At 37.1% G+C, this 15,775-nt stretch overlaps 1 protein-coding gene across 1 annotated transcript; it reads left to right on the top strand.

Moving 5' to 3' along the window:
• The first annotated feature begins 1,485 nt into the window (after positions 1 to 1,485).
• On the top strand, positions 1,486 to 13,924 carry LOC120636806. Its single transcript, XM_039908370.1, has 6 exons — positions 1,486 to 1,524; positions 8,203 to 8,377; positions 9,943 to 10,228; positions 10,295 to 10,622; positions 12,428 to 12,575; positions 13,698 to 13,924. The coding sequence occupies exons 1-6, from the start codon at positions 1,486 to 1,488 to the stop codon at positions 13,889 to 13,891; spliced, it is 1,170 nt and encodes a 389-aa protein (XP_039764304.1). The 3' UTR covers positions 13,892 to 13,924.
• The last annotated feature ends 1,851 nt before the right edge of the window (positions 13,925 to 15,775 follow it).

Below are 15,775 nucleotides of genomic sequence, written 5' to 3' on the forward strand. Positions count from 1 at the left end.
TATACATTTTGACGACCTCCCAACGCAGCGGTACCATTTCCCCTAACAGGTTAGCCCGTTAACGTCATTGCGATCAAGGGCTAACTAGTATTGGAACAAAGAAAAAAAAACATATATGTTTTTGATGTATACAAGAACTGTTTGCGTTTAAAGGTATTATATATATGTATCCTGTTTATAAACACGTCCGAACATGATACTGAAACAAGCTTCCGGTGCAAGTGGACGTTACGGACATATTGACAAGCGCCTGGGGCAGCATATTCGATATTGATTGAACGAGCCTGTCGACGGCAGACCTTTGATGTTGGTAGGTGCTGCTAATTGCATATGTAACCCTATGCGTTCTGAAATGAACATCTCGTAGCGATGCAGTAATTATTTTAATTTTAACGCGCCCTTCTAAATTTAGTACACTCAATTTTTTTTCTCTTGTCTCACAATGTAAATCAACTAGTCATACCTTTTTAGTAAAGTATGTATAGAAAATATATAGAAAGAACTTTAAAAAGAAACGTGTGTTTTTATAAATTTTATTTTATACTAGCTGTTGCCCGCCCGCGACTTCGTCTGCGTTTGATTTTGTTTTTTGATGTGGCATTCAATTTAGTTGTAGTTCTAAAAAAAATTAATGTATTCAGTAGCGCCTTAAATTTGCTGCTGTCCGCTGAGGAGTTCTGTCCTCTATCTCCAACCACATTCATCAGATCTACGCAGTTTAAGCAAAATTAAACACATATTATAACCTCTATAGTACAAAAATAATTATATAAATAGGTTATAATTTGTCGGAGGTATGGTGTAAAATCGTCAACCACTTTCAACAAAGGAACCGAGGTTAATGACGGGATAGAAAGTATCCTATATTATTTGTAACACTTCCAAAAATATGTGTACAAAGTTTCATGAAGATCGGTTAAGTAGTTTTGCGTGAACACGTAACAAACAAACTTACATTGACATTAATAATATTAGTAGGGATAAATTTAAATTATAACTTTTATAAATAAAAGTCGAACTAAAATGTTGCAGGAAGATTGGAGTTGTTATATATAGTAACACATACACACATACACATTTGACGGCCGATTGGCGCAGTGGGCAGCGACTCTGCTTTCTTAATCTAAGGTAAATTGGAAACAAAAAATCAATTGTTTGAATTTATAACGCTTAATAAATGAATAAATAATAAAATAAATATACTACGACAATACACACATCACCCTCTAGCCCCAAAGTAAGCGTAGCTTGTATTATGCGTTCTATGATAGCTGATGAATATTTTTTGTGAATATAATACACATAAATACTTATAAACACCTAGACACTGAAAAACATTCATGACAACATTCACACAAACATTTCTGGGAATCGAACCCACGGCCTTAGATGCAGACAGACAGACGTTGCCCACTGCGCCAACCGGCTGTCAATTCAATGTTGTGTTGCATACTGAAATCTTATCCGCTCATGTCAACGCTCATAATGGCGCTGCCATTGTTCTGTACCAAAGATATTGAAAGGGTAAAATATACATTGCAGTTGCTTTTGTCAGAGTTGTAATAGTACTCCTTTTATTTCTAACAAAGCTTATCGTGTTTCCCGAGAGAAATAGTAGTTCATGCCAATCTAACGTTGAGACGTAGTCCGATATTTTGCTTGGAAAAACTCTCTCGGCTTTCATGTTATTTTCGCGCAACAAAGGGGATCATATAAAGTCAGAACAAAGAGCTGGACGTCACGTTATCGACAGGCACTCTCGATCTAAGCACGTCATTCAATACGACGTCGCTGCCGTTAACACGTTTAACCCTGATAGTCCAGTCTCGACTACTTTTGTTACTTTGTCGGTCGAGTTGGGTCTTCGAAACCCTTTTTTGAATTATATATTACTAGCGTACCCAGATTTCGCTTTATTTTATTTAAACAATAAACTTACATCATTAAATTTTTAATTTATGTCTCTTAATATATTTAATCATTTATTTCTCCCCGTATTCATTCTCTTCTATTCTCTTCTCGAGCGGGTGAAGATCATTATCTACACTCATGTACACCCAACAATAGTTTTCATTATAGTAAATAAAAGCTGTATTTGACAGTTCAAAAATCGGAGTGCTCCGATCGTCACCAAACTTTACAGGATTACTCGCCAGGTCAATCCGGAGATTCCCTGAAAGTTTCATTGAAATCGGTTCAGCCGTTTCGGAGCCTATACGGAACATACCCACACACTTTCTCTTTTATATATATATATATGTAGATAGATAGATACAACGTGTAAATGAAAACCGAAATGCAAGTTGTTAAAATTTAAGATTATGAATTGAGAATATGAATTCAGAGAAACATTCTAGCTGTGCGAGGCTAACCGTTTTTTTTACAAATATCTGCAGTCCTACTGCACGGCTGGACTGTGGGTTCTAGGCCCTTTTATAACTGAGACAGAATGACTAACTAATAAGTGACTTTGTTAATCAAACTTTCACGTCTTACTTAACTACTACGCCCATCGTCATGAATTCTTGTTTACACGTTTTAACTTAGAAAAGGACTAGATAAATCATAAATTGACAAAAAACTGTAGTTACGCAAGCGAAGTCATCGGTAAAAGCTAGTATTCAACTCTTAGATCTCACTACTGATAACGACTAAGAGACATGGAGGTATCTTTGTATGGTTCGAGTCCATGCAGAACTGACGGTGTATCGATAATGTCGTATTTATATCAAAATACCCACCAACTCATTACTCAATGTCATGATTTTTTATTGTACAACATAAATTCATGACATACAGACAAATATAATTTTAATTGTTTCTTGAATACTATTTTTTTACTAAATAATAATAATAATAGCGTATTTATAAAAAAACCTAAAAAAAATTATAAAAAATCTGGCCAATATGAATTTAAAGTTATCAAAAGTTACCCACTTTATAAAATTACTGTAACAGTACCTAAATTTTATTATTTGCTACTCCACTCGAAACTAGCTCGTGACTTTCATCTCATCTTAAATGATGATCTTTGCCTTTTGGTTTCTACAAGACATCGTACCGGAACGCTTAACGCTCACTTGGCGACACGTCATGGTCGGTACGGTGGAGACCAAAATTTAAAAAAAGATCCAAATACCCCACCGGGAATCAAACCCGGGATCTCCCACTTATAAGGCCATATCCTACCGCACTCACCAGCGCGCCAAGGAGGTCGACCAATTAAAGGAGTAAATAATTAGATCCAATCCATGTCAACATAATTAATTACCAAACAAATAGACGTCTTTTATTTCCATTACAATTTTCCCGAGAATTTTCCTCAATTACGTAACCTTTGATACCTGCCCTTCGAAAGGTATAAAAACAACTCATTATAATGACAATAGGAGCTTGGCGTTAAAAACGTAAGAGGTGTATTTGTAAAGCTAAACACGAAAAACAAGTTGTATTTTCTCGATCATTCTGTAATTAATCTATTTTATGCGTTAATCAGGTAAGTAAGAAAAAAGTAAGGAAAGTCATTAAAAGCTTTTTTAGAAAGTCGTAATAATATATGAATCCCTGAAAAGTCACGGTAATCTAAGCAAGCCTCATATTATGGGCTTAATCAATAGCATACTAACGTCCCACTGCTGGGACGTTAATTATTCGTACCGGCACGCTAAGTCATAGCGTTCCGGTACTATGTCGTGCAGAAACGAAAACGTGAGACGTTGATAAAAAAAAGATCGTCAGGCGAAGTTTATGAGAGCTTTTTATTAAGTAAGAACACGTTTTGTATACGTTAAAGTTAGTTTTAAGTATACGAACGCAGTTTACGCCGTCGCTACCATGAACAAATATACAGATTTAAAAGATTGTAGGGATGGACGATGTGCACACGTATAATATAATTACACGCAAATAGTACAAGTGGGTTAATACGCGCACCATTCGTAGCGGATAAACAAACATTACAGACATAAGACATTCGCATTAAAGCAGTAAGCAGGGTTATATCGGTCTTTAATTTTTTTAATTCATGAATATTCAGCTCTTCACTGCAATCTCACCTGGTGATGCTATCTAAAATGTTAGCGGCCTACCTGTCAAGAGTACATACAGCGATTTGTCAGCTTCCCTGTTGAGGCGGTCGCCGCCGCTTGTATAGTGACGGGTAGCTACCTTTCATTATAAAAGCTTTTCTACTGCCTCAGGCAGAGTTCAAGCTATCCCAATCCCCATCTCGTTAGAGTGGGAGCACTTTGTTTCTACGCGATTTCGTACTGGAAAGAGAAATCGGTTTATCATATGTCTTGGCCAGAATAGAGTACAGTAATTATAAATTCCCAACTTGCCCCTGCTTGAACCTAGGACCTTCACTTATTATGCCATAGCACACCTTGTGTTCTGAAGGTTCGTCAAAGGTATGTCAGTCTGTTTTAATTAAATTCTGTGGTATCAAACATGTTTACGTAAATTACATAGCATAAAACGCAAATTCACTGCCCCCGATTCGATAGGGGGACTCACCCCTTCTTGCTCGATGTCCGGTAGAAATGGTTTATTTTTTTCAATGATTTTTCGAGTACCTCGTTGGTATAGTGGTTATAATTTTTAACAATTTATAACGACTAAGGCACCATGATGTATCTTTTCATCGTCCGAATCTCACATAAGACTGAAGCGTATCGAAAATGTACCCGTTATTAAAATACCCACCGACACTAAGTGATGATAATTGCCTGTGAATCAAATATAATTTTAATGATTTCTTGATATTACAATTCACCAATTAAAATATAATATTTAGCACATTTGTCATCAATTTATTAAAATATCTGGAAGTTATAAAGCATTTTCTGATCCACGCACCGTAATTAAAAACTTATATTAAACTTATATTATTAATATTATCGTTATTATTTATATATAAGGGTTTAAAGCAGATCCACCAAGCCGTATCAATGCGCGTTGGTGGGTTTTAGCTTGAGGTCGGTTTAGGAATATGCGGCTAGTTATGCAGTGTTTTCTTATACTTCAATTGGGAAAACCTTTTGATGTCAGAGCGTGGAAAAGCACTGTGTAACTATTTCAACGTGATGCCACGTTTAGTAATAGATATTTGGGTTTATGTTTTAAGCTCTATGTCGGTTTATTTTTTTCTCGTGCCTTCCTGAATTTGCTGAGTGTTGGAGTGAAAATTAGAAAAGCCCGGAGATAGACATTGGTTAATTTCATTTCAGAGCCTTTGCTCTTATTTACACTGCCATAGACCTAGATACTTGAAAACTTGTTTTAGCTTGATATCGGTTTTTTAGGGTCGCGCCAAAAGTTGTTTGGTATTTGTTCGAAAGTTTTCAGTAGCAGCCCGGAGGTACGAAGTTCCCTTCTTCCTTCACAATTTACGCTTACTTAAACTGCCAAAGAGCGCACGATCCTTCATTCATTATTTCATAAAATTATTTAAATCAATTAGGCTTACTTTATAAACAATTTTAAAACGCCAAATATACTTACAGGCTTTACTCTACCACCGATTCGGACGGCAGATTCTACAAAGAAGGCTGCAAAAGCTTTACTCTTTATTAAAAAAAACCTTTGTTAAACAACCACGGCTTCGCAGCTAAACTGATGTTATGACGTCGAAAAAAAGTCGCGGGCAAATTTTTTAACGAATGCATGCTTTAAATTTATGGAAAGGTTTGCATTGTGAGCAATTGTTTACAGGGTTTTCTTGTATGGTAACGGAACCCTGAAAAAACATGGGTGGGTGTTAACCAGTTTATAAATCAATACGAACTATACCTACCAATCGGAAGCAAGATACTTGATGTAGCCACGCCTCTTACTGATAATTATCAGTGCTGACTGCCGTAGTATATACCTGAAATACGTAGAGCATTCAGCCATCCGCAGGTACACGGAACAATGTAAATCACACAAAGCCGAAAATCAATACCTGATGTTACCGAAATACATTCACCGACGGCCGAAATATTCACGGTTTTGGTGTTCATACATTGTGCCTACATATTTTGGGTTTCGTCATTCAAATGTAATACTAAAATGAATTCACCAACGAATTTATTAGGGGTTCATTATTAAAATGAGCCATCATATTATAAGAAGCAGGTGTTTTCTATTTTGCTTAGACCGTGGTTTAATATCACCTCACAATTAATTACAGGCTTTTGAGGTTTAACACTCACGCCTCAGGTTTATGGGCACTGGGCGGCACGTTGCAAGACGTGTTCCCAGCATGCCCTACGAAGTCTTGCTATGTTTATGGGCGATGGTATTCCACCAACCATCATGGTCCGCCAATAAATAAATAAATAAATATACTATGACAATACACACACCGCCATCTAGTCCCAAAGTAAGCGTAGCTTGTGTTGTGTGGGTACTAAGATAACTGATGAATATTTTAATGAATACTCATCAGTTATCTTAGTACCCACACATACTATATACATAAATACTTATAATATACATATAAACACCCAGACACTGAAAAACATTCATGTTATTTATGACTACTACTTACTACTACTTCGGACTTCGTCCGCGAATGAGTCGACTTAAAAAAATAGTCATATGTCCAATATAAATGATTCCGAGATTCCAATATAAATAAATCCTAGCTAGATCGATTTATCGCCCCCGAAACCCCCTGTATACTAAATTTCATGAAAATCGTAGGAGCTGATTCCAAGATTCCTATTATATATATGGGCAGGACCCTTGGGCAGGACGGAGGTTATGTGGGACCTCTGAAAGGGGTATACCCAAACTAAACCCACTACGGCATGCCCCTCTTGTTGGGTTTAAACCTAAATAGATAACTGGCTACTAAATTTAAACCGACACCAATTCCCGATTATAAAGGGACTGCCTTGTTCTTCGTGAGTGAAAACGGCCACAAAGCATCCCCAGGAGATGTTGACTTTACAACACAATATTAAAAAGTCATTTGGCTATAAAATATACTTCGGGTGTTAGCGTTTTGGCAACTTCCCTGGTGCAGTGGAGAGTACATCACTTTCCACCAGCAATTACAGACAAAGGGTTAAACTAGTAGTAAAATAAGAAAAAAATATGTCTAATTTTGAACAATCACATTCTTTTTTATATGAATATCTTACTTCGTTATTATTTTTTGGAGTATGGTAGTCATGCTAATCTCTAATCGTGGTAGTGATCTCTAATCGTTTTCCACGCCACATCGCACCGGAAAACTAAATCGCTCAGCGGCAAGTCTTTGTCGGTAGGGTGGTAACTAGCCACGGCCAAAGCCTGCCACCAGACCAGAGAAAATTCAGAAATTATAAATACTTACTTTTAAAACTATGAATTTACCTATTTAGTTTTTTAGTTGACCCTAAAAAAGGAAACGAATGAAGTTTGATCGTTTTTCTTTGTTTGTTCGATAATTAATGTGTACCACTTTTAAAGAAACCTAATGATACCTCAGAAATTATGAGCAGTGAATCGAGCTCTGCCATGTTTCCCAGTATCTGTACGAAAGTGAAGCCGAAGTCCTAACCTAATGGGCTAGCATCGCTTATAACATTAATCGCTATACCTATTTACGTTGCCCTCATCTTGATTAGGACTATGTCAAAATCAATTGTATGCGTATTTATTGTTACATAGTAAAATAAAGGGGTTTTATTGTAACTGAGTCTACACAGGACTAGCCTGCTGACGAAAACAAACGTGGCATAAGGTCGGAATAATTAAGATGTGTTATTTCACGCTGCGCGCTGTGACCTTTTAATCAATTTTTCAGTTGAAGTGTTTAAAAATGCTTCATAACTACTCCGACTTTTTTTATAATATTTTATAGGTTTTAATACGGACGTGCTAGCGCGGTCGTTTTGGTTTGTGTGTGTTGAGTTTTTGTTCTCCTTTAACTACGAGTATTTCAATTCTATATTCACGTTACTTGGTTAGTTGAAAAAAACACCAAGGATTTGTTTTAAATTGTTCTAGATTATTATCCGTAGTCTGTACCTACTAAAAGTGAAATATGAAGAATATGAAATATTACTCGATATTGGTGCACCAAGAAAAATATACAAATCATTTTTACAGTAGTTTAATATGATACAGACTTTGAGATTCCAACATGTATATTTAATATCCAGACAATAAACATAAATATATTGAAATGAAAGTTATCAATTTTGCAATCCAATTTCTTTATTGGTCTAGGTTAACAATGTTATAGATGTGGAGAAAATTGAATTTTGCTCAAGATTGAACTGCCAGAGCGGACATATTAGTAAGACTTGCGGACTGCGGGCCGAGGGGCAAGGATTCCGTCTGAAAGTATTTCAAAACGAATGCGAATTGTTGAAGTACGGATGCAATGTTGACGAGGCGAACGGTAAACATATTTTATCAATTTTCATCCAACTTTTATGCAATTTTTATGCCTTAGGGCTGCGTGGATTTTCATAAAATCCTTTCTTATGATGTTCTCTTTGATCCAGCTGAAGTTCTAGGTTTGAATGCCGGGTCGGAACAAAATTTTTGAGGTATTGTTTATTTTCTGAGAACATTAAGTTAGAAAATTAGCTGCGTTAACCACCGTGCCACGAAGAGCACATTAAACCGTCGGTCCCGGTTAACATCACTTGCGATAATATTCGTGAACCCACCAACTCGCATTGGTTCAGCGTGGTGGGTCCTGTGCCCAGCATTGGGACAAAAAAATCTAAAAATCTACCGCTAAACAATGAATTAAGCTTAATTTGCTATAATACGATAAAACCAAACATATCTGACGGCTTAATTAATAACATCTACACCACACCACACTGAAAGCCCAAAATTCCGTTCCTTTAACGCCTCGAACGACACCCGCCGGAGAAGTGGGGTGGTGACAAACGTATTTTGATCTGCCGCTATCGCACGGCATATTGTTTAAAAAAAATCTGCAGGTTTTTTTGTCCACGAGCGTCGGTGTCTTTTGACGCTTACTTTTTCACTGAACACCCTAAAACGAACTTAATTATTAAGTCACAAATTCGTAGACTTATTCGCTTCTGGGATTTCGTGAATAGTAGGTCGGTATGTCAATGAATCAGTGAGTAAATCTCTTTGTCTCTCATAAATTATCGATACGATATTGGGAAGTCGCAGGTTTTTCTCGTAGGAACAAAAACATAGGTAGGTACCTATGTTCGTGTAAGCATAGTGTTCAAGACATTAATACTGCTTGAAACCAATCAAATATTAAAAAAACAAATTATAAAAGAAAGTATAACTATAGTAATTGCACGTTTCCAGGTAGGATAAATCTGGGATAGACATTCGGTATTCAGAGTGATCCGCCAGCCCTAACTAAAATGGAGGGTAAAAATGTAACGTACACCACCCTCTGCCTCGATGCACTTCATTACGCCCCACGCTCAAGTACACTGATTTACACACACTGCACCGAAATATTCAATATTTATTCGTGATTTTATGATTGGTAAAATTTCATATTGCATAGTCAGTGCACCTAATAATTGATACGTATTCATTTTCGAGCGAACTCCTTTGACCAGTGAGGTGTAATGTTTTAATTATGTTTTTCGCGTTATTAAATTCAGCGTTTATTGGATTTTTAATTTTAATAGGTGCCATTGTTTGTTTGTTTTCGCAGCAAGAGAGTTAAATACACCCTTTGAAAAACAACGTCAATGTTTTAAAAACTGCCTCGTTAAGGTAGTAATTTATTAACATTTATTTTTAGTAACGCTTGTAGGTATACAACGCGTTAATTTCGCACAGTTGGCGAAAATTTAATTTTAAGCGTCAACGCATGGGCAGATTATAAAATATAATTATATACTGACAGCCGTTAATGTAACAAGCTGGGAATCAATTAATCGTCGTCATTTAGATTATGATTAAAAACGGTATCGTAATTATGACTGTGATTAAAATGCACCTTTCTTTCAGCTTACGGATTAATTAATACGGAATACTGTGATCAATTATTTGGAACAGATTACAATATATCTGATGATTACATGAAAATTAGTGAAGGAAATATAAATGCTCTCGTTGAATTAAAAAAAGCAGATCAATGTGGTGTTATATGTGATTACACTGAGATATGTGGATTAAGGCATGATGGTATTGGCTATAAGATAAGACTTTTTGAAAATAATTGCGAATTGACTAAGTACAATTGTAACAATGATCTGCCATTTACAATAACAGATCTTTTTTTATGTAAAGCTGAGTTTAATAATAGTAAAGAAGATATAAAAAGTAAAAAAGCGTTTACCAAAAATGTGTTTGAACTCAGCAAGACTATAGCCGTTAGAGAAGAAAACCAAACCTATAAGCAAAGTAGTGAAGGGAATAAAGAAGGAATCAAAGAAAGTTTGGTTGTAGTAAACAGTAAAATGTTCGGACATTACGACAATATAAACGATTCCATAGATACATTCTTTGCTGCGTCGCACGTATTTGATTTGCCTTTAAAGGAAGTTCCTTTGAATACTAGAAGGAAGTTGCTGAAATATGCGGGGCCGGTACAAGTATTTGTACCCTGGATTTCAAAGCCGGAAAACATCAGCAACGATACTTTTTGCAGGCCAACTCTTTCTTCGTGCTACCATAAATGTCCTTTTGTAAGTTTTTGATCCGTTTAATTTTATTAATCTCTTGTTATAATTAGCAGTTTTCATTATCCCATTGCTGGGCGAAGGCCTTACGAGATAACCATGACGTGCATAGAGGGTATGCCCAGGGTATTCAGATGATATAAAATGAAAGAAAATCAGAGAGAGTTATAAAAACTTAATGGTAGGCTTTTTATAACTCTTACTATTTCCATTTATATTATCCGCTTAGTGCATTAACTGCGTATACTCTGTATGCATGCCACTGGGCGAGGAGAAGGTTTTCAGAACATGATCTCTCAAAATTACTTTCTCTTGTAGCTAGTTACTGTCCTAACTAACTAGCCTACCGCCAAGCGATCGGTACGATGCCGCGTAGAGATCAATTAAAGGTAACGAGCAGTGGCGTGCATAGAGGGTATGCACAGAGTATGCAGATGATATAAAATGAAAAGAATCTCCAGTACGAGTTGTAAAAAACTTAAGGATAGGCATTGTAAGAGTTATAAAAAGCCTACCCTTAAGCTTTTATAACTCATTCTGGAGATTTTCTTTATTTTATATCGTCTGCATACCCTGTGCATACCCTCTATGCATGCCACTGGGTACGAGCTAGATATATCTGCCCCTACCCTAATAGGCAATTCCTCCACTATCTCGGACTGCATCATAACTTACACCATTGTTTTGGTAAGATTACAGATATGAGATATTGGCTGACTTGTAGTGGAATCAATGTCAAAATTCCGGACAAATACCTCCTCTGTCATGGGATTAAAGGATAAGAGGGTAGACTCTCAAGAATTGGGGGTTGCGGGGGTTGTAGCGTTCTAACTAAAAATAACAACCGGGACCGACAGATTAAAGGTATCAACTATCGCGGAGTACGAATAAGTACGTGTTGGAGAACGTAGGGATAAGACTTGAATAATACTCGTTTTCACTTATTACATTTGATCTATTACCGCCAGAGATTCCCCATAAAGTACGTGATACAGAATGAATGTTTGACAATGCAATGCTTCTACTTTTATACGGCTCAGTCACCGGTTAAACAACAATATTTTACGATATTAGTTAAACATAAAATAATTAGATAGTGTTGTTACGAATTATAAAAAGCAAGTTATTACTAGTTAAGTAATTCTATAAGAATGAATTTTGTTATGATGCATGACGTCACAACTTGTAATATGGCGGAGCGTAGGTAGGTGGCAAATGGTAACATTCGTTTAAAGCAAAAAAATTCGTTAATAGCCTTGGTAGTTAGAAATTTAGACTCCCTTACAGGGGGGACGGATTTCAATCTCCAGCTCTACTTTTCTGAGTTAAGCGCGTTTTACACAATTCAATATCAATTGCATTAACCGTGAAGGAAAATATCATGATAAAAACTGAGAGTTCTCCATGATGTTTTTTTTTTTAATTATAGTTACCGAACCAAGCAGATGTGTTGTGGTACACCATCTCATATAAACAAGGCAACAGCAAGGAATGCCACTCTTTCTTTCTGTGCCTCGCCCTCATGTAATTAAAACGATAACCACGCTCTACAGACCAGATCACAGCATTGCAATAATGCGGCTTAGCGGCAGACATAAGCTCGGCGGTAGTACTTCAACGACGAGCTCTGTCACAAAAAGCTTTCTACTACTACTAAACATGTTCAAAGGGTTGTGAAGTCTACAAACCCACACTTGGCGGGCGCGATGGACTTCGGCCTAAACCTAATTCTGATACTGAGGATGCTCTGTTGTTACCGATAGTGGGTTGATAATGGCCATGATGAAGCTAAATATGCATTTATTATACAGAAATGTCCAGACACTTACGCCCCTGTCTGCGGTGTTCCTGGTGTGGTAGCTCGAGAGCCGTCGCTAATGTTCCAGAACCATTGCTTCATGGACGTGGCACAGTGCAAGATGTTCTGGGAAAATAAGAGCAGTACCTCACATAGCTCCTGTAAGTTTTTTACAAAGGGTTCCTGTAAGTTTCTTACATATTAAGTAGATAGGAACAACGGCCTTAATTGGGGTCTCGTTTAACGTCCGTTTTCTACATTCAATCTATCTGACCGCCGTTTGGCGCAGTGGGCAGCGACCCTGCTTTCTGAGTCCAAGGCCGTGGGTTCGATTCCCACTGAACAATATTTGTGTGATGAACATGAATGTTTTTCAGTGTCTAGGTGTTTATCTATATATTATAAGTATTTATGCATATCATTCATAAAAAATATTCATCAGTTATCTTAGTACCCATAACACAAGCTGCGCTTACTTTGGCGCTAGATGGCGATGTGTGTATTGTCGTAGTATATTTATATTTTTTTTTTATTTATCTGTAATATGATGATAAGTTGCTTAGCCAAGTAGTTATTTGTTAAAAAAATTTAATATACTTATATATTTTTTGAAAATAACAACGTTCATGATCACCATCACATCAACCCATTACCGGCCCACTACACTGGTCACTGGTCTCCTCCCACAATGAGAACGGGGTAAGGCCGTAGTCCACCACGCTGGCCCAGTAGGAATTGGTGGAATCCACACACCTTTGAGAACATTATGTAGAACTCTCAGGCATGCAGGTTTCCTCACGCTGTTTCCCTTTACCGTTGATGCAAGTGCTATTTTAATTAGGTACTTAAAACGCACATAACTTATAAAAGTTAGACGTGCTGGGATTCGAACTCGAATTCCCGTGCCCAATGCGCTATCACCGCTAACAACAACGTTGCTAAGTAATAAATCGGATCACGGATAGATTAAATATTGAAAATTTACTTAAGGCAGATTGAAATCGTACCTCATAAAAGGCTTGAGACGGGCTTCAATCTTGCGATTATTGCTGCCATACATCAATTTTGCATACAATTAATATGCAAAAGTAACGTTTGACAGCAAAGATGGCAACATTTACGCCTATCGCAAGCATGTGTCGTAATCACCCTGGCGTGATTAAATCAGCTTTTAAATCTTTTCTCCTATGAAAGGTCTGTATCTAGAAGTGGAATCATTAATTATTCGCTGAGAATGATGAGATGATGAAAATTTTCGAAACGATTTTTATTTTCTTTTCTAGCTTACGTGGAATCCTCGTTCCTATTCTGTATGGGTGACGAGATGAACGCAGTGTATCGCTTTATGCCCGCAATCAGGACTCTGCAGCACATGGGCCGTTTGAAGAAAAAGGGGAAATTCAGGGCCATACTGAAGAACTTCAGATTTGTTAGCGAGTTCCGATATGGCCGTCCCAAGTTTATGGGAAGGAAATAGTAAAAAAACTCTTGTGCTTTCTTGAACTCGATAGTGAAGACCGTCGCTAGAGTTGAAGATAGAGTTGAAGTTTCAAATTGCTTTTATAAATATAAATATATACTATGACAATACACGCATCGCCAACTAGTCCCAAAGTAAGCGTAGCTTGTGACTTATGAATATTTTTATAAATAATATAGTTAAATACTTCATCATCAAATCAACTGATTGACGTCCACTGGACATAGGTGTTTTGAAGGCCGCTTGTATCCAGCGGCTACCTACTCGCTTGATGTCGACCTGGTTGGGGGTCGACCAACGCTGCGTTTACCAACTCCAACGTTCATCGGCTCTCCGACCTATGTGCCCCGCCCATTGCCACTGCAGCTAAGCGACTTATTGAGCTGTGTCGGTAACTTTGGTTGTTCTACGGATCTCCTCATTTCTGATTTGATCACGTAGAAATACTCCTAACATAGCTCTTTTCATCGCTCTCTGAGTGACTTTGAGCCTTCTTATGAGGCCCATAGTTTGCGACCAAGTTTCTGGACCGTAAGTCATCACTGATAAATACTTATAATATACTAATAAGCACCCAGACACTGAAAACATTCATCGCACATACATTTTCCAGTTGTGGAAATCGAACCCACAGCTTTTGACGGTAACGGGTTAACCTGTTTCAATTAACCTGTTAACCTGTTATAATTGGTTTAGTATAAAGGTATGTCAGTTATACTAAACCAATATCCCTATGGTTTCCACACGGTATTGTAACCTATGGCAAATCACATGGCGGCACGTCTTTTATGGTAAAATGGTAACTAGTAACCAACCATGCCTTAGCCTTCCACCAGACCTGACGAGCTTTGCGCAACAGTGAGCGCTATGGATTTAAGTACGAGGTTCGATTACCGCAACTTGGGAATTTATAATATCTGAATTTTCTCTGATCTGGTCCGGTGGGAAGCTTCGGCCGTGGCCAGTTACCACCCTACCGACAAAGACGTGCCATTAAGCGATTTAGTGTTCCGGTACGATGTCGCGTAGAAACTGCATCATCACTTACGAGTACTATCAGGTGAGATTGTAGGCAAGGGCAAACTTTTTTAGTTGCAGTGTAATGCATTAATATTTTCTCCGCTAGTTTCCCAACTTCTTACTACCAGACGAACTCCACACTCTCTTATCCTCCCACATAGGACACTGCCCCATGTGGAAGGGGAATTAGGCTATGGTGTTTATTGACCCACCACCCTAATCCAATGCTGATTTGCGGACTTTATCTATTGTAGTCAACTAGCTCTTACTGGGAAGAATACAGTATAATTAGTAAATTCAATCATCAAGATTAATTTAGGAGGTTAGGTTCTACAGACAAGTCAACGTTGTCGGTAAAATATTTGGAAATCCCCAACCGTCGGCAAGGTTTAATAGGTACGATAGGTAGGTAAGTACAATTAATAGCTCATGTTACTGTCACTGTATTATTTATTATTACGAGAATTCGAAACAAGCCTATTACGTGCATCATGTTTAGCAATGTACTAGTCAAAGAGAATATAAACACAACAGTGTAAGGAGGCAAATTAATAGTAGGTATACCAAACAAAATTTACTGTGCAAATAACAGTATTGATACGATATTTTAACATATCGAGTCTCTTTAAAAATAAAGAGTGGTTATTACTTAAAACCAAAAATAGGTACTTATTAAATATGCGTAACTGAAAATATAAATACAACTTGAAAATACAAAATAGGAACCTAACCTAGTCCTGAATATTATGAGATGACTTATTTGAAACGCTTTTTATTGTCTGTTTAAAATCTAGGTCTTAGTCTGAATTATATGTAGGCTTATTTGAAACGTTTTTATAGTCTGTAAGTAATTGAGAGCTA

The sequence above is a fragment of the Pararge aegeria genome (genome assembly GCF_905163445.1).
Source record: "Pararge aegeria chromosome W unlocalized genomic scaffold, ilParAegt1.1 SUPER_W_unloc_2, whole genome shotgun sequence".
Lineage (NCBI taxonomy): Eukaryota > Metazoa > Arthropoda > Insecta > Lepidoptera > Nymphalidae > Pararge > Pararge aegeria.